The 19,711-nt window shown below is 36.2% G+C and overlaps 1 protein-coding gene across 7 annotated transcripts in view; it reads right to left on the bottom strand.

Moving 5' to 3' along the window:
* LOC126213198 (uncharacterized) overlaps positions 1 to 19,711 on the bottom strand; it is a 235,250-nt gene that overhangs the window by 30,427 nt on the left and 185,112 nt on the right. Inside the window, exon 8 of one of the 7 annotated variants that reach the window (XM_049940829.1) lies at positions 121 to 171. The exons of the other annotated variants lie outside the window; for them this stretch is intronic. Within the exon in view, the coding sequence (XP_049796786.1) occupies positions 165 to 171 (7 nt within the window). The 3' untranslated portion in view covers positions 121 to 164. Of the gene's footprint in view, positions 1 to 120; positions 172 to 19,711 lie in introns of those variants that run through there. 7 annotated transcript variants of the gene reach the window in all.

Here is a 19,711-nt window from a genome sequence, read left to right as displayed (position 1 = left end):
CAAAAGCCACGACAGAGATTCACAACATGGAAACACCCAAGAACATATGATGAACATTCCAAATAGATCACATAGCCATAACAAACAAAAACACAAGGGAAATTTTGAATGCGAGAATATGTGAAGTTTTCTTGAAGTCCAGCCATCATTTACTAAAAATTAGGTCATTTCCTGGAAACAGAGACAAACAAAAATTTATAAGATTTTATCTGGAATATTTGGAGATAAGCAAAGGCAAAATTATGCATGAAATTAATGAAAATGATACAGAAAATTGAACAGATCTCACATTGAGAGGTCAAACTCGCAGAAAATGCTAAGATAGATGGTAGAAATCAACTTGTGATTAGGCCATTGAACTAACAATCTGGGCATGGAAGAAGTTTAGCAGCAATAAAACTACTGAAACATGGCAGCATTTCAACTAAGTACAAAATAATTCTCAAAATATATCAGAAGAGTGAAAAAAGCATACATCAAACGTAAAATAAATGAAATTTACGAAAATTTCAAGAGAAATATCTACAGAATAATCAGAAAAAATATAAAAAGTTATCAGACTCCAAACATATGTTTCAAAAGATCAGATCGATCTCTAAAAACAAAGACTGGAAAATTCTGAAAAAAATACTTTGATAAACTGGTCAACTGTGCAAAGCCTAAAAAATTAATTAAACATCAAGAAAATGATACCAAATACAGGTTCTAAACGTCCCACTATCACAGATGTAGAGGGGGCTATAGTTCCACAGGAATGGAAATATGCATTAACCCACACACTGCAGCAAAAAAGCAACAAGACAAGACCTAAATAATTACAGAGTCATCTCATTATTAGTAGTCACTAACAGAATTCTCTCAAGGCATTACTCATGAGACTAGAACAGCAAGGTCATATAATAACAAATGAATACCAAGCACGTTTCTGGAAAGGAAGATCATGTAGTCAATAGATTTGGATCTTGTGAACACTCCTGAAGATCAGCCAGGCAAACAATGCTGTACTCACATTTGTGGATTTTAAGAAGGCCTACAACTCCATAGACAGGCAAGCTACTTGTCACACTAAAACAGAATAACTAGGGCACTCCTATAACAATAACTAACAGGCCCAACATCCAAAGTGAAACTGATGGGGGTAACTTCAGAACCATTTGAGAAACACACAGGTATCAGGGTAGGAGATGGATTCTCACCACTTTTCTTGAACATATTCTTGGGCAACACTGTCCAACAATGGGATAAAAAGCAAAAAGGATTCAGTTAGGGATAACATTTGTAAAGAAAACAGTGACAAAATGCTACACATTTGCAGATGACCTGCCAAAATTCAGCAACAACAGGCAAGAAGCATTATAGCACTTACATGAAGTCTCCACCGAAACAAATCTACATATACCATACAAGAAAACACAAAATCAAGTATCTAAGGGAAAATATACAAAATGTAGGTTAAATTAAGGAATCCAACATAGAAAGAACAGCAAACCTTCAGGAAGCATACAAATTCACATGGACACACTAAAATAAGAGAAAAATATCAAGACACACCAAGTTCAAGACACACCAAGTTCAGGGCACTACAATACAGCTGCACTACCAGAAGCACTCTACAGATAAGAAACAGCCACAGTTGGAGTATCAAGCATTACAGCAGCAGAAAAAAAAATAGAAACCTCAGAAAAAGTTTTTTGAGCCATACTCAATGATGGTATATGGATGAAGAGACAAACCAAAGAATTGTATGAATACACAAACAGGGCCACCAACATGGTAAAAAATGATGGTTTAACATTCTACAGAGGCATGCTTGGAATGAACAACAGATTCACTAAGAGTATTTTTGATGTAGTCACAGTTCAATTAAAAAAACAAATTGGCATCAATAAAACAAATGAAGGTCTAAAACAAGTATGAATCAATAGTACATTTATACATAAAAGGGAAATTGAGAAACAAAATTGTGGACAAGAATTCTAAAGCAAAAGAAAAGAAAAGAAGAAAAGAGGAAAATATGGACAGAACAAAGAAAATGGGAACACAGTCAAAGAGTGGAGAGATTTTGGGAAGAAAAAATAAAGAAGGAAATAAGAAAAATTGAATAAACATGTGACATCCAAATTCAGATGCAGTCTTAAGTATGATGATGATGATAGCAATAACAACATTTAAGTCTAAGGAAATCCTTCCTGAAGGTATTTGTCTGGCGTGTACCCGAACAGAAGCTTCGGACTGTGATGCTACAGGAGAATGCTAAAGATTAGATTGGAAGATCAAATAAAAAAGAAGAGGAAGTGAATTGAATTGGAGAAAATAATTATTTATGTCACTACATGAGTAAAAGAAGTGATCAGCTAATAGGACACATTCCGATGCATCAATGAACTGTCAATTTTGTACAGAATGTAAAAATTGTCAAGGGAGACTGGAGCTTGAATACAATAATCAGGTTGAAATGGATGAGGGCTGTTGTAGTTATGCAAAGGTAAAGCAGGTTGCATAAATAGACTAGCATGGAGAACTGCATCAAACAACAACAACAACAACAGTTCTTCATTATTGAATAGATACTGTCAAAAGCATCCAACATTATGCTAACACTGATAAGAGACGTTACTTTCAATTGTTAAATCCCTTCCAATGGGAGTATATTTAAATGAAGAATTGAGAACTACATTATTTCCACGAGTAGGAGAGTCCACTCAACAGAGTTCAGAATGCCTGATCAAATCTAGCTCTGTCAAGCTGAGACTGTGCCCTGATATTGCCAAGTGAAAAAAAATGCTCATTAACAAGTGTTTTGGTTAAATATTTGTAATCCACATGATCCAGCACCTACAAAAATGCACTGTAAGAAATGGCAGTTATCTGCAGAAATAGGTATTCAAATTTTAAAATGAAGCATTGGTTAATGAAATTAAATGTTGGTTGGAAGACGATATTTTTGTGCTCACTCCCGCTTAAAAGACAATAAATATGCATGTATTCCATATTGTAAAATAAAAGGAGCTTCAGCAAATTACAGAATAATCCAATCACAGGACCATTCTCAAGATACTCCAAAATTATAGTGATATGTTATGGCGATCAACAGACCAAACAATGTTAAGTGAGAAATGGATGAGACACCTTCTGAAGTAGTTGTAAGTGCTCTGATATTGATAACATGAACCCATAGTTGGACGTGTACTCACTGATGGCTCATCTCTGGTGGCAGGATATGCATGTAGACCCAAACATGAGTAACTGTTATTCATTTATTTTTTGGGTCTGAGCACTATGGGACTTAACAGCTCAGGTCATCAGTCTCATTTATTTTTTATTTTTTTTATTTTTTTTTGTGCATGCCGAAAGTTAATATTTGCTTTGTCAGGGATATGTAAGCAGCAGTATCTAGTGTTTGGTGTGAGAAAAGTGAGACAAGTTCAGAGAGCAATGAGGTACAAGAGGTTAAGAAATCAAATTTCCATAACACAAGCAACAATATTTACAACGATTAATTAAAGCTAATATTGTTTTATGATGCAAATTAAGTTGAGCAGATAGTAAACCAATGGTCAACTTCAAATCATTACTGTTGAGTGAACTAGGTGGTAGGGTATCCATTTTTTGGAACAATAAGCTGGTATGCATGATTTCCCTTTGTTAGCCTTCATTCCAACTGTTGGATTACCAAGGTTGATATGTGCCAATTTAAGGTCAAAGTACATATAAAAATGAAACAGATTGTTATAACTGGCTTACTGGGATCTGACACACAGTTTTATGAACAAAAATGTAGTTTTCAAAGATAGGAACATTCAGGTAGCTGAAAGCATGAAAAGGTACAACAAAACTACAAAGAAGGTTGCAGCAACTACCCTTAGAATTTACAGTTGTTTCACTACACTAGAACATGGCAAACAGTGTAGCAGAATGGCAAATGTAAATGTTCCAATTTGCTATTTGCGAGAGGTGCAAGAAATGTTTTCATCCTTCTGATGGAGGTCCATGTATTGATAAATAAAAGAAGGAGACTTTTACAATCTTTCTGGAAATTAGTGCATACAATGTTGACATAGAAGTATTGAAGACTAAAAATAAGTATATAACCTAGAAGGCATTACTGACTTTAGAGCAGAGGCAGAGATTAATTTGGAATTTATAGATCAGGGATTGGACAGTTTAGGCAACATGGAATCAGTCACAACACATAACTTCATGGAAACTAGAGCTGAAAGAATGTTCACAAACTTAACAAAAGGTGGAAAGAAGCATTTGAAAAGCTAAATGACAGAAAAATAAAGATTGGAGGGCTGCCAAATATCAAGCTGTAAAGCATACTGTGTCTGTCTGAGATGATCGCAAAGATTTGCGTAGAACCCCCAAGAAAAATTCATCACAGAGATAAAATATGTAACAGAAAGGGTAAAATACAATTTTAAATGTGACATAAACTCGGTTAAGGAGGGGCTAATAGCCAGATGAGTTAGAATGCTGGAGGTCTCAAGAACAGAAAAACAAGAAAGAATGAAAGACCTTTAAAGTGAGTAAAAATTTTAAAATTTAAGAGAAACAATTACATTAAACAACTGGTTAGAAAAAAAGAATTACAAACCAAATTAAGAATATCACAGTGGATGTGACCGAAACAGGAGAGGAAGCAGGCAATATAAATCAGCTCATACAGGTTGTGCAACAAAACATCAAGGAATCCATACAACAATCTGCGAGCCAACTGTTTAGTATCCATACATTGCTAAAAATTCATGAAATTCCGCTCAAGAGGCAAACTGCTCCCCATTACTTTTGTAAGGAACTAAAATGGATTGTTCCCAGAAATAAAAATGACAAAACACAGATTGCATATGTTGCAAATGAGACAGACAGAGAGTGTGTGACAATGTTTCTGAGTAAGTATAAGTTGAACAGCAGTGCGGTCAGTGTCATAAATTTTGTCTGTAGCTAATCCTATGATAGGATGCATAATGAATGACACACTAAGTTACTGGAAACGTAAGAGGAGTATATGTGGAATGCACATGAGTAATTTTTATGCTGGATGATAGTTTGAAGTCCTCTGATGAACTCCGAGGCACCATTAGAGAAATATATCAGATAGCATACAGGGTATAGGCACTTCAGCTGTCAAAATTTTACAAGAAATTGCCATAGTATTTGTACTAAGTTCCTGAATTTACCTCCCTCCAGGAAAGTTGTCACACTTAAAATACTTTCAGATTGAGACTGGATGAAATCTCCAAAATATTTTATGAGGCATGGGACATTTAGTGGAAAGATAGGACAGATGTCACAGGAGGGTAAGTCGAGAGCGCGACCTTCCTCTGCCCTGTGTAGAATATGCATACAGCTCTCAATATTGCCTACAGTGTCACCGGTTTCTGACAAATGCATTCCCGATGCCGTTTTGTTATGTGCCTGCAAATGCTCCCTGAACTTGCTGGGAGAGCTGGAGATTTACAAGGCCAAAAAGCATGAGTCCACTAGGGTACTCAATGGACAAAGCGATTTTGTGCCCAACACCTACTTTGCTTTGTTCGATAACATACTACGATAACCAAAAAATGCCTCGTGTATTTATACCTTGCCTTGCTTGATGATTTGTGTAGAAAACAGTATGCATTTTCTTTACTTCCATACATTCGTTGTTCTAATCCTGTAACTGATTAAGTCATACCTATTCATGGATTGTATGGCCAGACTAGATAATTTTGTTTATTGACTGTTAATATGTAGTTTAAACGTTTTCTGTGGGAGAAATATCATGATGTATGTAAAGCCCTCTGGTGGTTAAGTACTTATGATCGGCGTGTGCCTACATAACATTCTGGCGACCGACCCAACAGAGGGCACTGATCATTGATCTGTCTTTTCTTCAGCTGTCATTTAGAAATTTTATCTTTCATAGGTAATTTATAGGTTGCTACAGGCAATTTATTATGTATATTAATTTTTGACTGTATAATTCACCATAAAAGTGACAGACCTATTATTTTTATATATTTCCTTTTAATAATTTTATATGGGTAACTGTATTCATCTTTTACTGTATCACAATTTGTTTCTATAATAACTATCAATATTTAAAAGTCTGCTACACGTAATTGACCTAATGTATTTTTATCACATTACATTTCTTACGTAAATGGTGGCTACATCTAAACCCACAGTAGCGACATCTATGTAGGATGTAGGCAAACATATTTCTGGTAGCTACTGTACTTCAGTAGCCAGTTGAAAAAATGACTGTGTGGATGATGTGGCCTATTCTACACCTTATTTTAGATCTGTGTGACGATGCTGTGCCGAGTATATTTATTTGTTTTGATGAAGCCATTATGGCCTTATCACTTTAGGACATGGTGTAGAAAAGGTACGTTTTACCGTATTTTGTCTGCACATTTCCCTGGTTGTGTGATAGTATATTGTGACATGTAATGCTGTATTGCGTTGAAAGATACACTGCTCACAAGGTGTATGTATTTGTATACTGTAGATCTGAGGATGGTCATTACTGTCTGAAACCAGTCATCGTCAAAAGAATTGATATTCTGATCAAAGACTGGAATAAAAAACATTTGGTGAAGAAGTCATAACGGCTAACAAAACTTCACTTCATGAGGGAGTCTGTTTTGCATTGATACACAAGGAAGAAGAGCAACTTGTTGCCAACCCTATTTGGAACAGTGTTGTACTCAGTGTGTTCACTGAACCTATAACAGGAGGAATGGGCGATTTAATCAGGAAAATTAAGGGGGGGGGGGGCTGGCAGTATACTCAATTCCACCCTCAGTAACAGTACTGAAGCCCTTAAATTACCGAGATGTAGAGGAGGTGGCAAGGGTGATTGTGAAGGAAGAGATTACAGGAACTCCAGCTCTAATTTTCACGGAAAGAGGCACTCCGATACATTTAGTTTTTCTTTTCCCTGGCAACAAGTGGCCACTAAAATTGCCCCACTTTTGTATTAGTGCTTTGGGTGCTGAAGTAATAAAGCTTGTAGGAATTGCTCATTTAAGGTAGAGATGACAATACCATATGTGATTTTGATTTGAAGAAAAATATGAGTTTGGTGACATGACTTTCTATAATGTTATCAGGATGTGATAACTCGCATAATGTTTGATTCAGTGTGGCAACTCATCGTTTTGTCACAAAAATGTGAGAGACGACCACAGAAAAAAGCTCTATTTTCCAAATTCTGGCTAAATCACATATTATGATCTAAGAGCCAAACCTCTATGACTATCAATGGCAGTACTGGAAAGGTTCTACATCTACATCTACATTTAAACTCCGCAAGCCACCCAACGGTGTGTGGCGGAGGGCACTTTACGTGCCCCTGTCATTACCTCCCTTTTCTGTTCCAGTCGCGTATGGTTCGCGGGAAGAACGACTGTCTGGAAGCCTCTGTGCGCGCTCGAACCTCTCTAATTTTACATTCGTGATCTCCTCGGGAGGTATAAGCAGGGGAAGCAATATATTCGATACCTCATACAGAGCCGACCACGGTGGCCGTGCGGTTCTAGGCACTCCAGTCCGGAGCCGCGCTGCTGCTATGGTCGCAAGTTCGAATCCTGTCTCGGGCATGGGTGTGTGTGATGTCCTTAGGTTAGTTAGGTTTAAGTAGTTCTAAGTTATCGGGGACTGATGACCACAGCAGTTGAGTCCCATAGTGGTCAGAGCCATTTTGAACCTCATCCAGAAATGCACCCTCTCAAAACCTGGTGAGTAAGCTCCACCGTGATGCAGAGCACCTCTCTTGTAGAGTCTGCCACTTGAGTTTGCTAAACATCTCCATAACGCTATCACGGTTACCAAATAACCCTGCGACGAAACGCGCCGCTCTTCTTTGGATCTTCTCTATCTCCTCCGTCAACCTGGTCTGGTACGGATCCCACACTGATGAGCAATACTCAAGTATAGGTCGAACGAGTGTTTTGTAAGCCACCTCCTTTGTTGATGGACTACATTTTCTAAGGACTCTCCCAATGAATCTCAACCTGGTACCCGCCTTACGAACAATTAATTTTATATGATCATTCCACTTCAAATCGTTCCGCACGCATACTCCCAGATATTTTATGGAAGTAACTGCTACCAGTGTTTGTTCCGCTATCATATAATCATACAATAAAGGATCCTTCTTTCTATGTATTCGCAATACATTATATTTGTCTATGTTAAGGGTCAGTTGCCACTCCCTGCACCAAGTGCCTATCCTTTGCAGATCTTCCTGCATTTCGCTACAATTTTCTAATGCTGCAACTTCTCTGTATACTACAGCCGCATGGAACTTCCGACACTATCTACTAGGTCATTTATATATATTGTGAAAAGCAATGGTCCCATAACACTCCCCTGTGGCACGCCAGAGGTTACTTTAACGTCTGTAGACGTCTCTCCATTGATAACAACATGCTGTGTTCTGTTTGCTAAAAACTCTTCAATCCAGCCACACAGCTGGTCTGATATTCCGTAGGCGCTTACTTTGTTTATCAGGAGACAGTGCGGAACTGTATCGAACGCCTTCCGGCAGTCAAGGAAAATAGCATCTACCCGGGAGCCTGTATCTAATATTTTCTGGGTCTCATGAACAAATAAAGCGAGTTGGGTCTCACACGATCGCTGTTTCCGGAATCCATGTTGATCCCTACAGAGTAGATTCTGGGTTTCCAAAAACGGCATGATACTCGAGCAACAAACATGTTCTAAAATTCTACAACAGATCGACGTCAGATATGTAGGTCTATAGTTTTGCGCATCTGCTCGACGACCCTTCTTGAAGACTGGGACTACCTGTGCTCTTTTCCAATCATTTGGAACCTTCTGTTCCTCTAGAGACCTGCGGTACACGGCTGTTAGATGGGGGGCAAGTTCTTTCGCATACTCTGTGTAGAATCGAACTGGTATCCAGTCAGGTCCAGTGGACTTTCCTCTGTTGAGGAATTCCAGTTGCTTTTCTCTTGTTGATCTCCAAATTTCAAGAACCTACAGGTACTGTCTTTATCGTGACCCACTCAACCAAAATGACATTATTGATAGACTGCATTTGCATCTAAGGTGGAGCTTGTATGAGGCAGAAACTGTGGGGAAAAGGACAACCATCAATATATGTTTAAAACTTCCTGGCGGATTAAAACTGTGTGCCAGACCGAGACTCAAACTCAGAACCTTAGCCTTTCGCGCACAAGTGCTCTACCACGTATGACTCATGCCCCATCCTCACAGCTTTACTTCCGCCAGTACCTCGTCTCCTACCTTCCAAACTTTATAGATGCTCTCCTGCAAAGTTCACAGATTTAATCTTCCAGGAAATTTCATATCAGTAACACTCCGCTGCAGAGTGAAAATCTCATTCTGGAATATATGGTTAGATCATTTTGGAGTATGTGACACAGCAATACTGTGTAGAACAGTAATGGCCAGCACACAGAAAATAACTGAGAATGAGCAACCCCTTTCTGAAGAAAGAACTGAGAGCAGAAGCAGTAAGAAGCCGTTGTCAGAGAGGTATACCGAGTTTCACCACTTCTTAGCAGTTGCAAATTAAGTTTTCACATGTCACTGGCATCAAGTGGAGTCTGTTGTATCCATTTCTGGAAGAGCATTCATGGTTATTTGAGGAAAGGCAATACTTGGCTGCTAATACTTATCTGCTAATGACCACCTTTACTGTGACATTACTACTGGGAATGCCGGGCCAATAGTGTAGAAACTATAAAGAAATCTACACTACTTACAGTCTGTTGTGGAAGAAACACTCCAGCAACATCTCAGTGCAGGAATTATCCAACCATATGTCAGTACATGGTCACTTCCAATCATAGCTGTACCGAGAAAAAACAATCAATGGAGCAAAGATCTATTGCCTATGTGTAGACGTGAGTGCAGTAAATGAGGTTACCACCCCTTACACTTACCCCTTGCCATGAACTCGTGAAATGCTGGGCTAAGTGGGAAACTGCAATTCTTTCACTACAAAATCAGGATACCAACAGATTCTGATAACCCTCAGGACTGCTGAACGACAGCTTTTGGGATATTGTCTGGATAATGTGAGTTTTTATGGATGCCTTTTCGTACATTGAATGTACCCTTCACATTTCAAAGATTTGCCGATTTGTTCTTATGATGGTTGAAATCCACTTCCGGGTTGGTCTATTTAGATGTTACTTTAGTGTTCTCTTGAACCATCGAAGAGCACACTGAGAGGTTAAGAAATGTATTAGACAGGTTGCAAAGTGCCCATCTGAGTTTTAAGTAGGATAAATGTTCCTTTAAGACATCACAAGTTCAGTATTTCGACCATGATATTAGGTTTAAGCTGGATCTGTGGCTTTCAGAAGCAGCAGGCAAGTTCCTTGCTCCTACTAATGCAAATAAGCTACAGTCTTCTAGGGATGGAAAACTACTACTGTTGTCTTGAAAAAGATAATGGTACTGTGAATATGTCTTTAAAAAGCTACTGAAGAAAGAAGTAACCTTTGAATGGTCTGCAAGTGTGAAACCACTATGTGACAAGCTAATGATGTATTGACAAGCCTCAGATTTTGCCAAGAGCATGATGGCAAAGAAAAACCGATAGGTAAAAAACTGTAGGAAAAAAAACTCTGAATCTATGTCAAGAACCCAGTGTGGTGAAATATTTTATTCTTATATTGCTTCATCCCTTTGCATCACAGGTTAATCCTTCTGTATTCAAAAATTGAAAATTGAACCATTAATTAGTTTCAAATATCTGTCTGGCAAAATAATTTTGAACACCTTTTTAAGTCACTTGATGACTATCATTCACACAGATCTATGAACAACAAATACCTACACAAATGCAAGAATGTGTCAAAACTATCAAAAAATAGGTATCTTACCAATAACAAAGTGCTTTGTGTAAGTGGAAAACCTGTTATACATGAATATAAGAAGAAACAATTAAAACAAGTTTCGAATGATAAACACAATTGAACTATAATCATCTATGAAAATAATGATGTTAGTTGCAAACAAAACAACAAAAAAATATATGAAGTGTCAAGAAATTGAAGAGGCTGGTTGTTTGATGCATATCTGACAACTAGGGACAAGCTTAAAAAGTGTAGATGCTACATTTGTTATCGAATATATGGGAAAAATGAACAAAATGTTAAAGTGATGTGTATCTGTTGGGCAGAAGTACATAGGGGAAAAAATCTACTAATAGGTAGGCACACAAAATTAACAGATCGCAGGTCTAAACCTGTTTTTGTAAGTGCTGAAATACAAGAAAAATGATGTTTGATAAAAGTTATCTGAACTGTGTCCATTATATTGCATACATTTTTTAAAATTTTCAGTCTATATTATCTGTTGTGCATCGTATGTGAAATTTTTGTTGCCACACATGATTAAGTAAAAAAGTGTATCATTCCATATATTTGCTATGAAACTCAGTGAAAATACAGTATGCCTTCAGAGAGTTGTTTAATGGATCTAAGTGCCTAAGTTTCTTGACAAAGAACTGCATTTCCTCCATTCTTCAGGTAGACATTCTGTAGCCTCCCATGATCAAATAATGAAGAACCAACCAATTAGTTATTTTTACAATTTGTCTGAAACACAATGAACATGAAATATGTCATGTCAAACTCTGCAGAATTATAGCAATTTGTGACACCTACTTTGAAATTTTTCTACTTCCCAGTCCTGCAATTTCTATGGTTTGTTCTTCAAAGAAAGATATTGGAATCTTTAAAAAAAAATCCGCCAATCATGTTCTTGTCAATGAAGCACTGCATTTTTCTAACTTTTTATTTTCCATTGTGGAGTATATGCCCTTTCATACATAACTCATTGGGAAGGGATGAAGTAAAATGCAACAAAACTGTTGAAGAAATAAAGGGGTGTTCCATTATAGACAAATTATTATTTCCTTTCTTTATGATCATGAAGTTGAATAGCTTTGCCACATAGTTATGAACCAAGTTTTTATTTGATTTTCCATCATATGTTGGATAATCTTGGAGGGTCATAATGACATATCTACAAAACTGGCCACATTGACATATCTGGCCCACCACTGCCTTAATGTTAAAGCTGGGAAACTACTGAATGAATGTAAATCCATTGTAAGAGACATGAGGTATCATGATTATTAGTAAAGTGAATTTGATGGTAGCAGTGATAGTGTTTCTACTGTTGGAAAATTTCTTGTGTCTTCATTTGAAAACACACATACCACAGATATGTTCTTGTGACTCTAAACCCCTAATCTTGCCCCAATGGTCTGAACAACTCTAAGTAATGTAAAACTGGGCATGACTGCAATGAACCCAACCATCACAAACATGGATGTTGATGTCCATATCTTTGTTATGAATATTTAGATCATTTCGTCTTCTCATTCACAGGGAATGAATAGAACCGGTAGCTTTTGACTCATCATTTTCATCAGTTATGGCTACTTCTAAATCCTAAATCTTGTCATGGATTGGAACAAATACAGTATGATGTGGCTCATAAGTTATTGCAAAGTCAACTTTTGGCTTAAAATTAACATTTATTAACTCAAATGGTATAATATCTGAAAGGTCATTAGTGATGGTTTTTTCATTGACAGGAATAGTTTGGTCAGCAAATGCTACAACACTTCCAATACAATCTTTTATGTCCATTTATAACAAAATTCTTGATACGGACTATGCATTCATCTGCTTTTACATTTACGTTAGACTTGTATGTATAAATAAAGTTTTCTAATTTTTTCAACGGTTATTGGCTGACAGGAATCACTATTGTTTTTCCACCACAGTACAGTTTATTTTTTTCATGTGACATGTGGAGCCGAAAATGGCTATAGAAAGCAACCAGTGATACATTTTTGTAACTGCTGTTACAGGTCCAATCAACATTTTCTTGAGGACTGATGACTTGTCACTCAACTGAAATAAGCAGTTCATTTATTACTATAAAAACTGCTAATTAAACGAAAAAAGTATAGTAACCAAAGGTAAGAACTCTCAAGAAAAAGTAAAAATAGAAACTTGATAAACTATAACCAAATTCCATTCAATGTGCAATCATACAACAAAGAGGATGTGAAAAAAACAAGTTTTATGATTGATAACTATATTTTTAATTCAGGATGGTTGAACTGGGGCAGAATCGGTCATCTGAATGTTTACTCTAAAAGTTTGGAACAAGAAAATAATAAGAATTTAGGAAAATGTGCAGAAAAGTCAAAGAGAAAAATAAGAAAAAGTTCCCACTTTTATTGAAAATAAAATGTTATGAACGGATTTTCAAAATTTGCATGGGCTATGCCAGTTAAAGACAAAATATGTACAAATATGACTCTCTTTTGAAATACTTCTGTACCTAAAATGTCCAAGAAATCTATGAACAGATAGTAGTACAGAACTCTACAACAAAGGATTTCAAGAACTGATGAAGAAACATCACATCAACTGTTACTCAAATTTTACAGGTATGAAAGCGTCTATTCTCAAAAGATTTAACAGAACATTGAAAGAAAAGATATGGAAGTGGTTTGCTCTTCAAAGGCAATTATAAATGAGTTCAACTGGTTGATGAGTACAACATAAAACATTAGACAATAAAGATGAGGATAAAAGATGTGAAAAAAGAAAATGAGAAGGACTTGCTGAAGACAGTTTATGTAACAGACTCTGAAGATGCTACATGCAAGTACAGAGTGGGTGATAAGGCTACAATCAGCAAACTTATGGGAATTTTTGAAAAAGGTACACAGCCAACTGGCCAACCGAAATTTTCACAGTTGGAAGTGTTATTGTATCTAGCCCAGTTGCATACAAGTTAACAGCCTTGTACAGTGAAGAATTGAAAGGAAATTTTTATGAACATGAGTTACAGAAAACCACCTATCTTTATGTACATTTGTTGAGAACATTTTCAAAAAGGAAGGCTCTCAAAGTTTGTGTCAACTGGTTAGACTTTGATGATCCACAGAATAATTATGTTAGTACACAGAAAATTATTTTATGATTTTTTTAAAATATAAATGTGTGCACTACGGATGAAAAATTTGCTCTTTCATTCTTTCTAGCCATATGTTACTGCATGGCCACGTGTCTACATTCACAAGTCAGTGAACTGATGACTGTGAATTATCTATTTGACCTAGACAGTGATGAAATGTTTATAAGTATTACAAGTAACAGACAACTATCTGTGGACTGCATTCAATAATTTAAATTTAATTTTGCATCACATAATGTCCATATGGTAGTGCATCTATTTTATTTTCCAAGATGTGTCTTCTCTTGTTGTGGGAGGCCAACACCTTTTTAATGACCTAAATTGAGTAAATTTACTGTTTAACATATCCTTCATGGTTCCATATTTTTCAGACTCAGTATACATATTTTACTTTTTACAAAAAATTTTACTTTTTATGAACAATGAAGACAGATGCTTTAGTTTTGGCAAGAAGACAGAAAATCTAAAAATGAGATTTATTGATGCATTTAGGTTTATGGCCTCTTGCCTCAACTAAGTTTCATTAAAATTGGAAAAAGAAAAAATGACAAACATTATAATATTTTCCAAGAAAATCTAGTCAGTCTAACAATTAGAAGGGGTATCTATCCCTACAATTACATGGGCAGTTGGAAGAAATTTGAAGGAACACAGTTTGCTCCAAAGGAAGAATTTTACAATGAACTGCATGACTGTGAAGAAAGAGATGAAGACTACAAACATGTAAAAATTATCTGGAAAAAACTTGTCAAGAATCATACTGGCTACCTATATCTCTTAAGTGATGTTTTGTTGTTGGCAGACGTCTTTGATAATTTTAGAAAAATGTGCATGAAAACCTACTAGTTGGATCCATCTTGGTACTATACTGCACCGGATTTATGTTGGGATGCGGTTTTAAAAATGACTGAACAACCATTTCAATTAATACATGAACATAGAATGATTCTGATCGAAAAAAAATAATTAGAGGCAGCATATCTCAATGTTGTAGGAGGCATGTGGAAGAAAATAACAAGAATTTGAAAAATTATGACAAAAAAAGAAAAGAAATCAAACTATCTAGCATATTTTGATGCAAACAGTGTCTGGTGTGAGGCATGTGCCAATCTTTGCCATATGGTGGCTTTGAATGGGATAACCCACATGCAATCTTTTGGTGTAAAATATGACAAATTGCAGTCAAATCTTCTATGGGATATATGCTTGAGGTAGACTTAGAACATTTGAAGGAATTGCATTATTTACATGAAGATTTACCACTTGCTCCTGAAAATAAAATTGTGCCTCAGACCAAAGAAAGCAAGTTGTTGACTACTTTGAGTAGCAAACACAACTATGTGGTCAAACACAGAATTCTTAAAAACCATCTGTCTCTAGGGATGAAGATAACAAAATACAGAGTATTACAATTTAACCAGTCTGACTGGCTGAAAAAGTACACAGAGGTGAACACATGAATGTGGACCAAAGCAAAAAATGGATTTGAGAAAAGATTTCTCCAAGATGATGAACAACTCTATGTTGAGGAACACGACAGAACACAAAATACAGAGTGGACATAAAATTGATCTCAGATGTGGACAAGTGTGAAAAACTTGTAGCAAAGCCAAATTTCAAAGGAAGAACAATTAGTAACGAAAATTCGTTGTCCATCCACATGAATAAGACCAAAACTATATTCAAAAAGCTAATTTACATTGTAATGAGCATACTTGATCTATCTATACAACATATGTATGAGTTCCACTAGAATGTTATTAAACCAAAATATTGAGAAAAAAATTAAACTTCATTATCAAGAAACAGACAGCAGCATATACAGCATACAGACTTCTATGAAAACATAAAGTCAGTGATTGATCATTTTGATACAATTGACTACTTAACAGAAAATATCAACAACATTCCACAAGTAAACAAGAAAGTTTTAAACGAGATCGGAGATGAATGCAATGGAAAAAGTTTGTGGTCTTAGAGCAAAAATGTATATGCATAAGGTTATTGATCAAGAGGAGAAAAAATTGAAAGGAGTCAAGATTTTAAGCTACACTAGCTACTCGGTGAGACTACACATTTTCCAGTTAGAAGGCCATGGTGACAAACTTTTCTGTTTTTACACGAATAAGAAAATCCATACAATGAATGTCTTTCAGATAATAGTGTCTTAATTGTTCTTGAGACGCTAATGGTCTCATTTGTTCAATTTCAGAATAAATTCTACCAATTTCTTCAACCCCATTTTGTACATTTGATGAATTTTTTTTGGATATTTTGCTCTTCTGTACACAACTGGGTCTTCACGTATTAAAAATGCCACTTGGTTTGTGTTTTCATCACACACAAGGTTTCTAGGTTTGGTTGGCCTTCAAACGCAAACTCCCAAAATAGGCATAAATAATGAATGGAACCTTTATTGTATGCTGATAATTTTTAAAAATCTATGTATATCTCTCTTCCTGACAATTAACACTTAGTGGTTTGTTCACTAAGCAATTTTCTGTGAGATCATAGAATTTTTCCTTGTTGTAGCAGACCCATGTCACAAATTTTGGTTCTTTATGTTGTGTCAATCGAGTTGAAACAAGAGATGATAGATTTTTCATCCAACAAGAGTGGGGGGGTTCTCCTCTTCTTTAAAATGTAGTAAATTTACATGTTTTTCTTTTTTGCATTTTGTTATATTTGGTGCACGTGCTTGGATGCAATCTGAAGACTTATCTCCATTCTTACCCCTTCGGGGTGACTTCTTTAGTGGTTGTTGTTGTTGACATTTCTCTTCAAATAAACAAACCTTGATGGGAAATTTTTTTCAAAATTTTTGGAATGGCATGTACAACTGAAGACTCAGAATTTTCAAGTTTTTTTTATCAATATCAGCACATACATTTTTGCTCTAACTAACCCTTTATCGATCTTGTTTTACAGGAATGAAAGCAGATTTTATAGACCATATGAAGAATTTTTGATCAGTATTTTTAACACTCTTATTTTTCTGGTAGTTCAGTGTATGATGTGGCTCAATCAATTGTCAGTTATAGACAAATAATTCTGTTTAATGTCTAGCCTGAGCCATGGATAGGCTTCAAAATCAGACTTTTTCACATTCTCTCTTTTCCTCTTTTACAGAATTTAGTCAAATCTCTCTTTTATTATCCTATAGTTCTGTGTTTGAAACTAGGCGCTCAGTCCGGAGCCGCGCGACTGCTACGGTCGCAGGTTCGAATCCTGCCTCGGGCATGGATGTGTGTGATGTCCTTAGGTTAGTTAGGTTTAAGTAGTTCTAAGTTCTAGGGGACTTATGACCTCAGCAGTTGAGTCTCATAGTGCTCAGAGCCATTTGAACCATTTTGTGTTTGAAACCTAAATTCCATAGTTCTTTTGCTTATCTGCATTTTGTAGTCACAAAAGAGGATAACCCTGACCTAGAGTTCAAGATGACTTTGTAGATAATCTTTTACTATTTTTAAAATTGTTTCAAGGAAGTGTATGTTGTCGTCATAATTTATAATTTTCAGTCTGTGAGTAAATGCTTTATTAACAAGATATTGATTAACCATTGTTCTATATCTTTGTCCCTCATACACACTGGTAGAAAATGGGAAGATTTCTTTCGAGGTCTTAGTTTCACCACTTTTGAAGATTTTATCATGATTCTCAGAAAGGTAGATATCGCCAACTTTTTTTCACATGTTTCTTGATAAATGCAATTAAATAGCTTTTTCGTTTTTTAATTAGGAATTAAAAATAACTGTTATGAAGAGAAAAATTGGATAAAAATGCGTAAATTTATGGACTAGAAGTGACATGATGATAGCCAGTTATTATCAAAACCATGTCTTCCAATCTGATCTCTCTCTAGTTTTCACAGTAACTGCATTACAGCCACACATGCTTCAAACTGCTTACAAAATCTGACAACAGAAGGATTCGAGGCAGCTTCCATTCACATTAATATGGGAATGTGTTTCATTTCACGCACAAAATATTCTTCTTCAGTTTTAATTTGAGAGTTCACATTCACATATTGTTTATTTTTACCTCATGTTTTTGTACCCAAAATAACTCCCTCTCCCTCTCTCTCTCTCTCTCTCTCTCTCTCTCTCTCTCTCTCTCTGTGTGTGTGCGTGTGTGTGTGCGCGCGCGTGTGTGCGTGCACGCGCGCACAACCATGCGCACACATGCATGCCAGCAAACTCTATGTCAAGTGAGAGCAAAAAGACCTTCAGCCTCCCTTATTGTCTTAATAAACACCCGAATAAATGAAGCACTTCAGTTAATTCTGAAGTTGGTCTTCATATAGCATCATGAATATAGAGTCAGATGAGTCAAAAACACAAGTTGTTTGTAGGACATTGTGCAACTGGAGCTCATTTTGCACTTTTTGTTTGGAAAAATGATTAAAAATACCCCGTTCCATCATGCACCATGTTTTCTCTTACTTGATTGAGAGTTTATTGCTAAAATTCCCTCATTTTTCCTAGATTTTCCCCAATTTGTTTAAAATGAGCTACATCTCCCTAAAATCGACCATTTCCCTTCCTTAAAGCTTGTAAAATTACAGATAGCTTTGCAGCCCTATGTCTTGGTATTTCATCAACATGACTGTGTCAAGTGACACACTAGAAATTACGTGTAAGTAATCTTGTATTCTCCTACATTTAGTCAATGACCGTACCTTACCATACACCACACCATCATCAGTAAACAGTTGCTGCAGATTGCTGCTCACCCTGTCTGTCAGATCATTTATGTATGTAGAGAATAATCCCAATTCTCCAAAGCACTCTAGACAACATGAGGATAATATAATGAGTTACATTACTTAAGAAGCCTTCAAGCTACTCCCATACCTCAGAAACTACTTTGTACCCTCATACCTTTGTTAACGGTCTGTAATGGGGCATAGTGTCAAATGGTTTCTGAAAATCCAGCTGGACATAATCAGCCTGTTGTCCTAGGAAATCTAGGAATATGAAATCAGCCTATTGTTCTTCATCCCTGATTCAATGAATGTTATTCAAGAAAAGGACAAGTTGAGTTTTACATGAACAATGCTGTCTACATCTGTGCTGATTTATGGACAGAAGCTTTACTGCTTTAAGAAAATTCATTGTACTCAAACTCAGAATATGTTAAGGGTATTAGCCTCTAATTATGTGGGTCCATTTACAGGAGTGGCCTGCACTTTTTTTTTTTTTTCAGTTGATTGGGACTTTCGTTGGACATGAGATTAGCTACAAATGCAAGCTAAGTAAGAGGCCAATGCCACAGCATAGTCTCCATAAAACTGTAGTGGTATTCCATCTGGATCTGTGGACTTACTTGTTTTCAACTCTTCCAGTTGCTTTTTTAAGGCAGGGATGCCTACTTCTACTTCAAGTGGGAGTCTGTGCAACAGTCAAACAAAGGTATGTTTGCACAGTAATCCAGTGTGAATGATTTCTTAAATGGCACATTTAAAACTTCAGGTGATTGGACAGAAGCCTCTGACTGATGTAGTGATTTCGCATAGCACCAGAATTTTGTGGGAACTTGGAAATATCATTTGCGAAGGTGTGACAGTGAAAGTAGTTTTCTGCTTCATATTCAGTCTTCTACATGCAGCAGTTTCTATTAACTTTTCCCTGCTGATATTAGTGCATCCTTTTTTTAAAAAAAACAACAGTGCAACAATCTCTGCCCCTAATTATTTTCTGCATTTTATTATTAAACA

Source organism: Schistocerca nitens, chromosome 11 (assembly GCF_023898315.1).
Source record: "Schistocerca nitens isolate TAMUIC-IGC-003100 chromosome 11, iqSchNite1.1, whole genome shotgun sequence".
Classification (NCBI taxonomy): domain Eukaryota; kingdom Metazoa; phylum Arthropoda; class Insecta; order Orthoptera; family Acrididae; genus Schistocerca; species Schistocerca nitens.
Note: the sequence above shows the minus strand (reverse complement) of the source record. Positions and strands in the feature narration are given on the sequence as shown.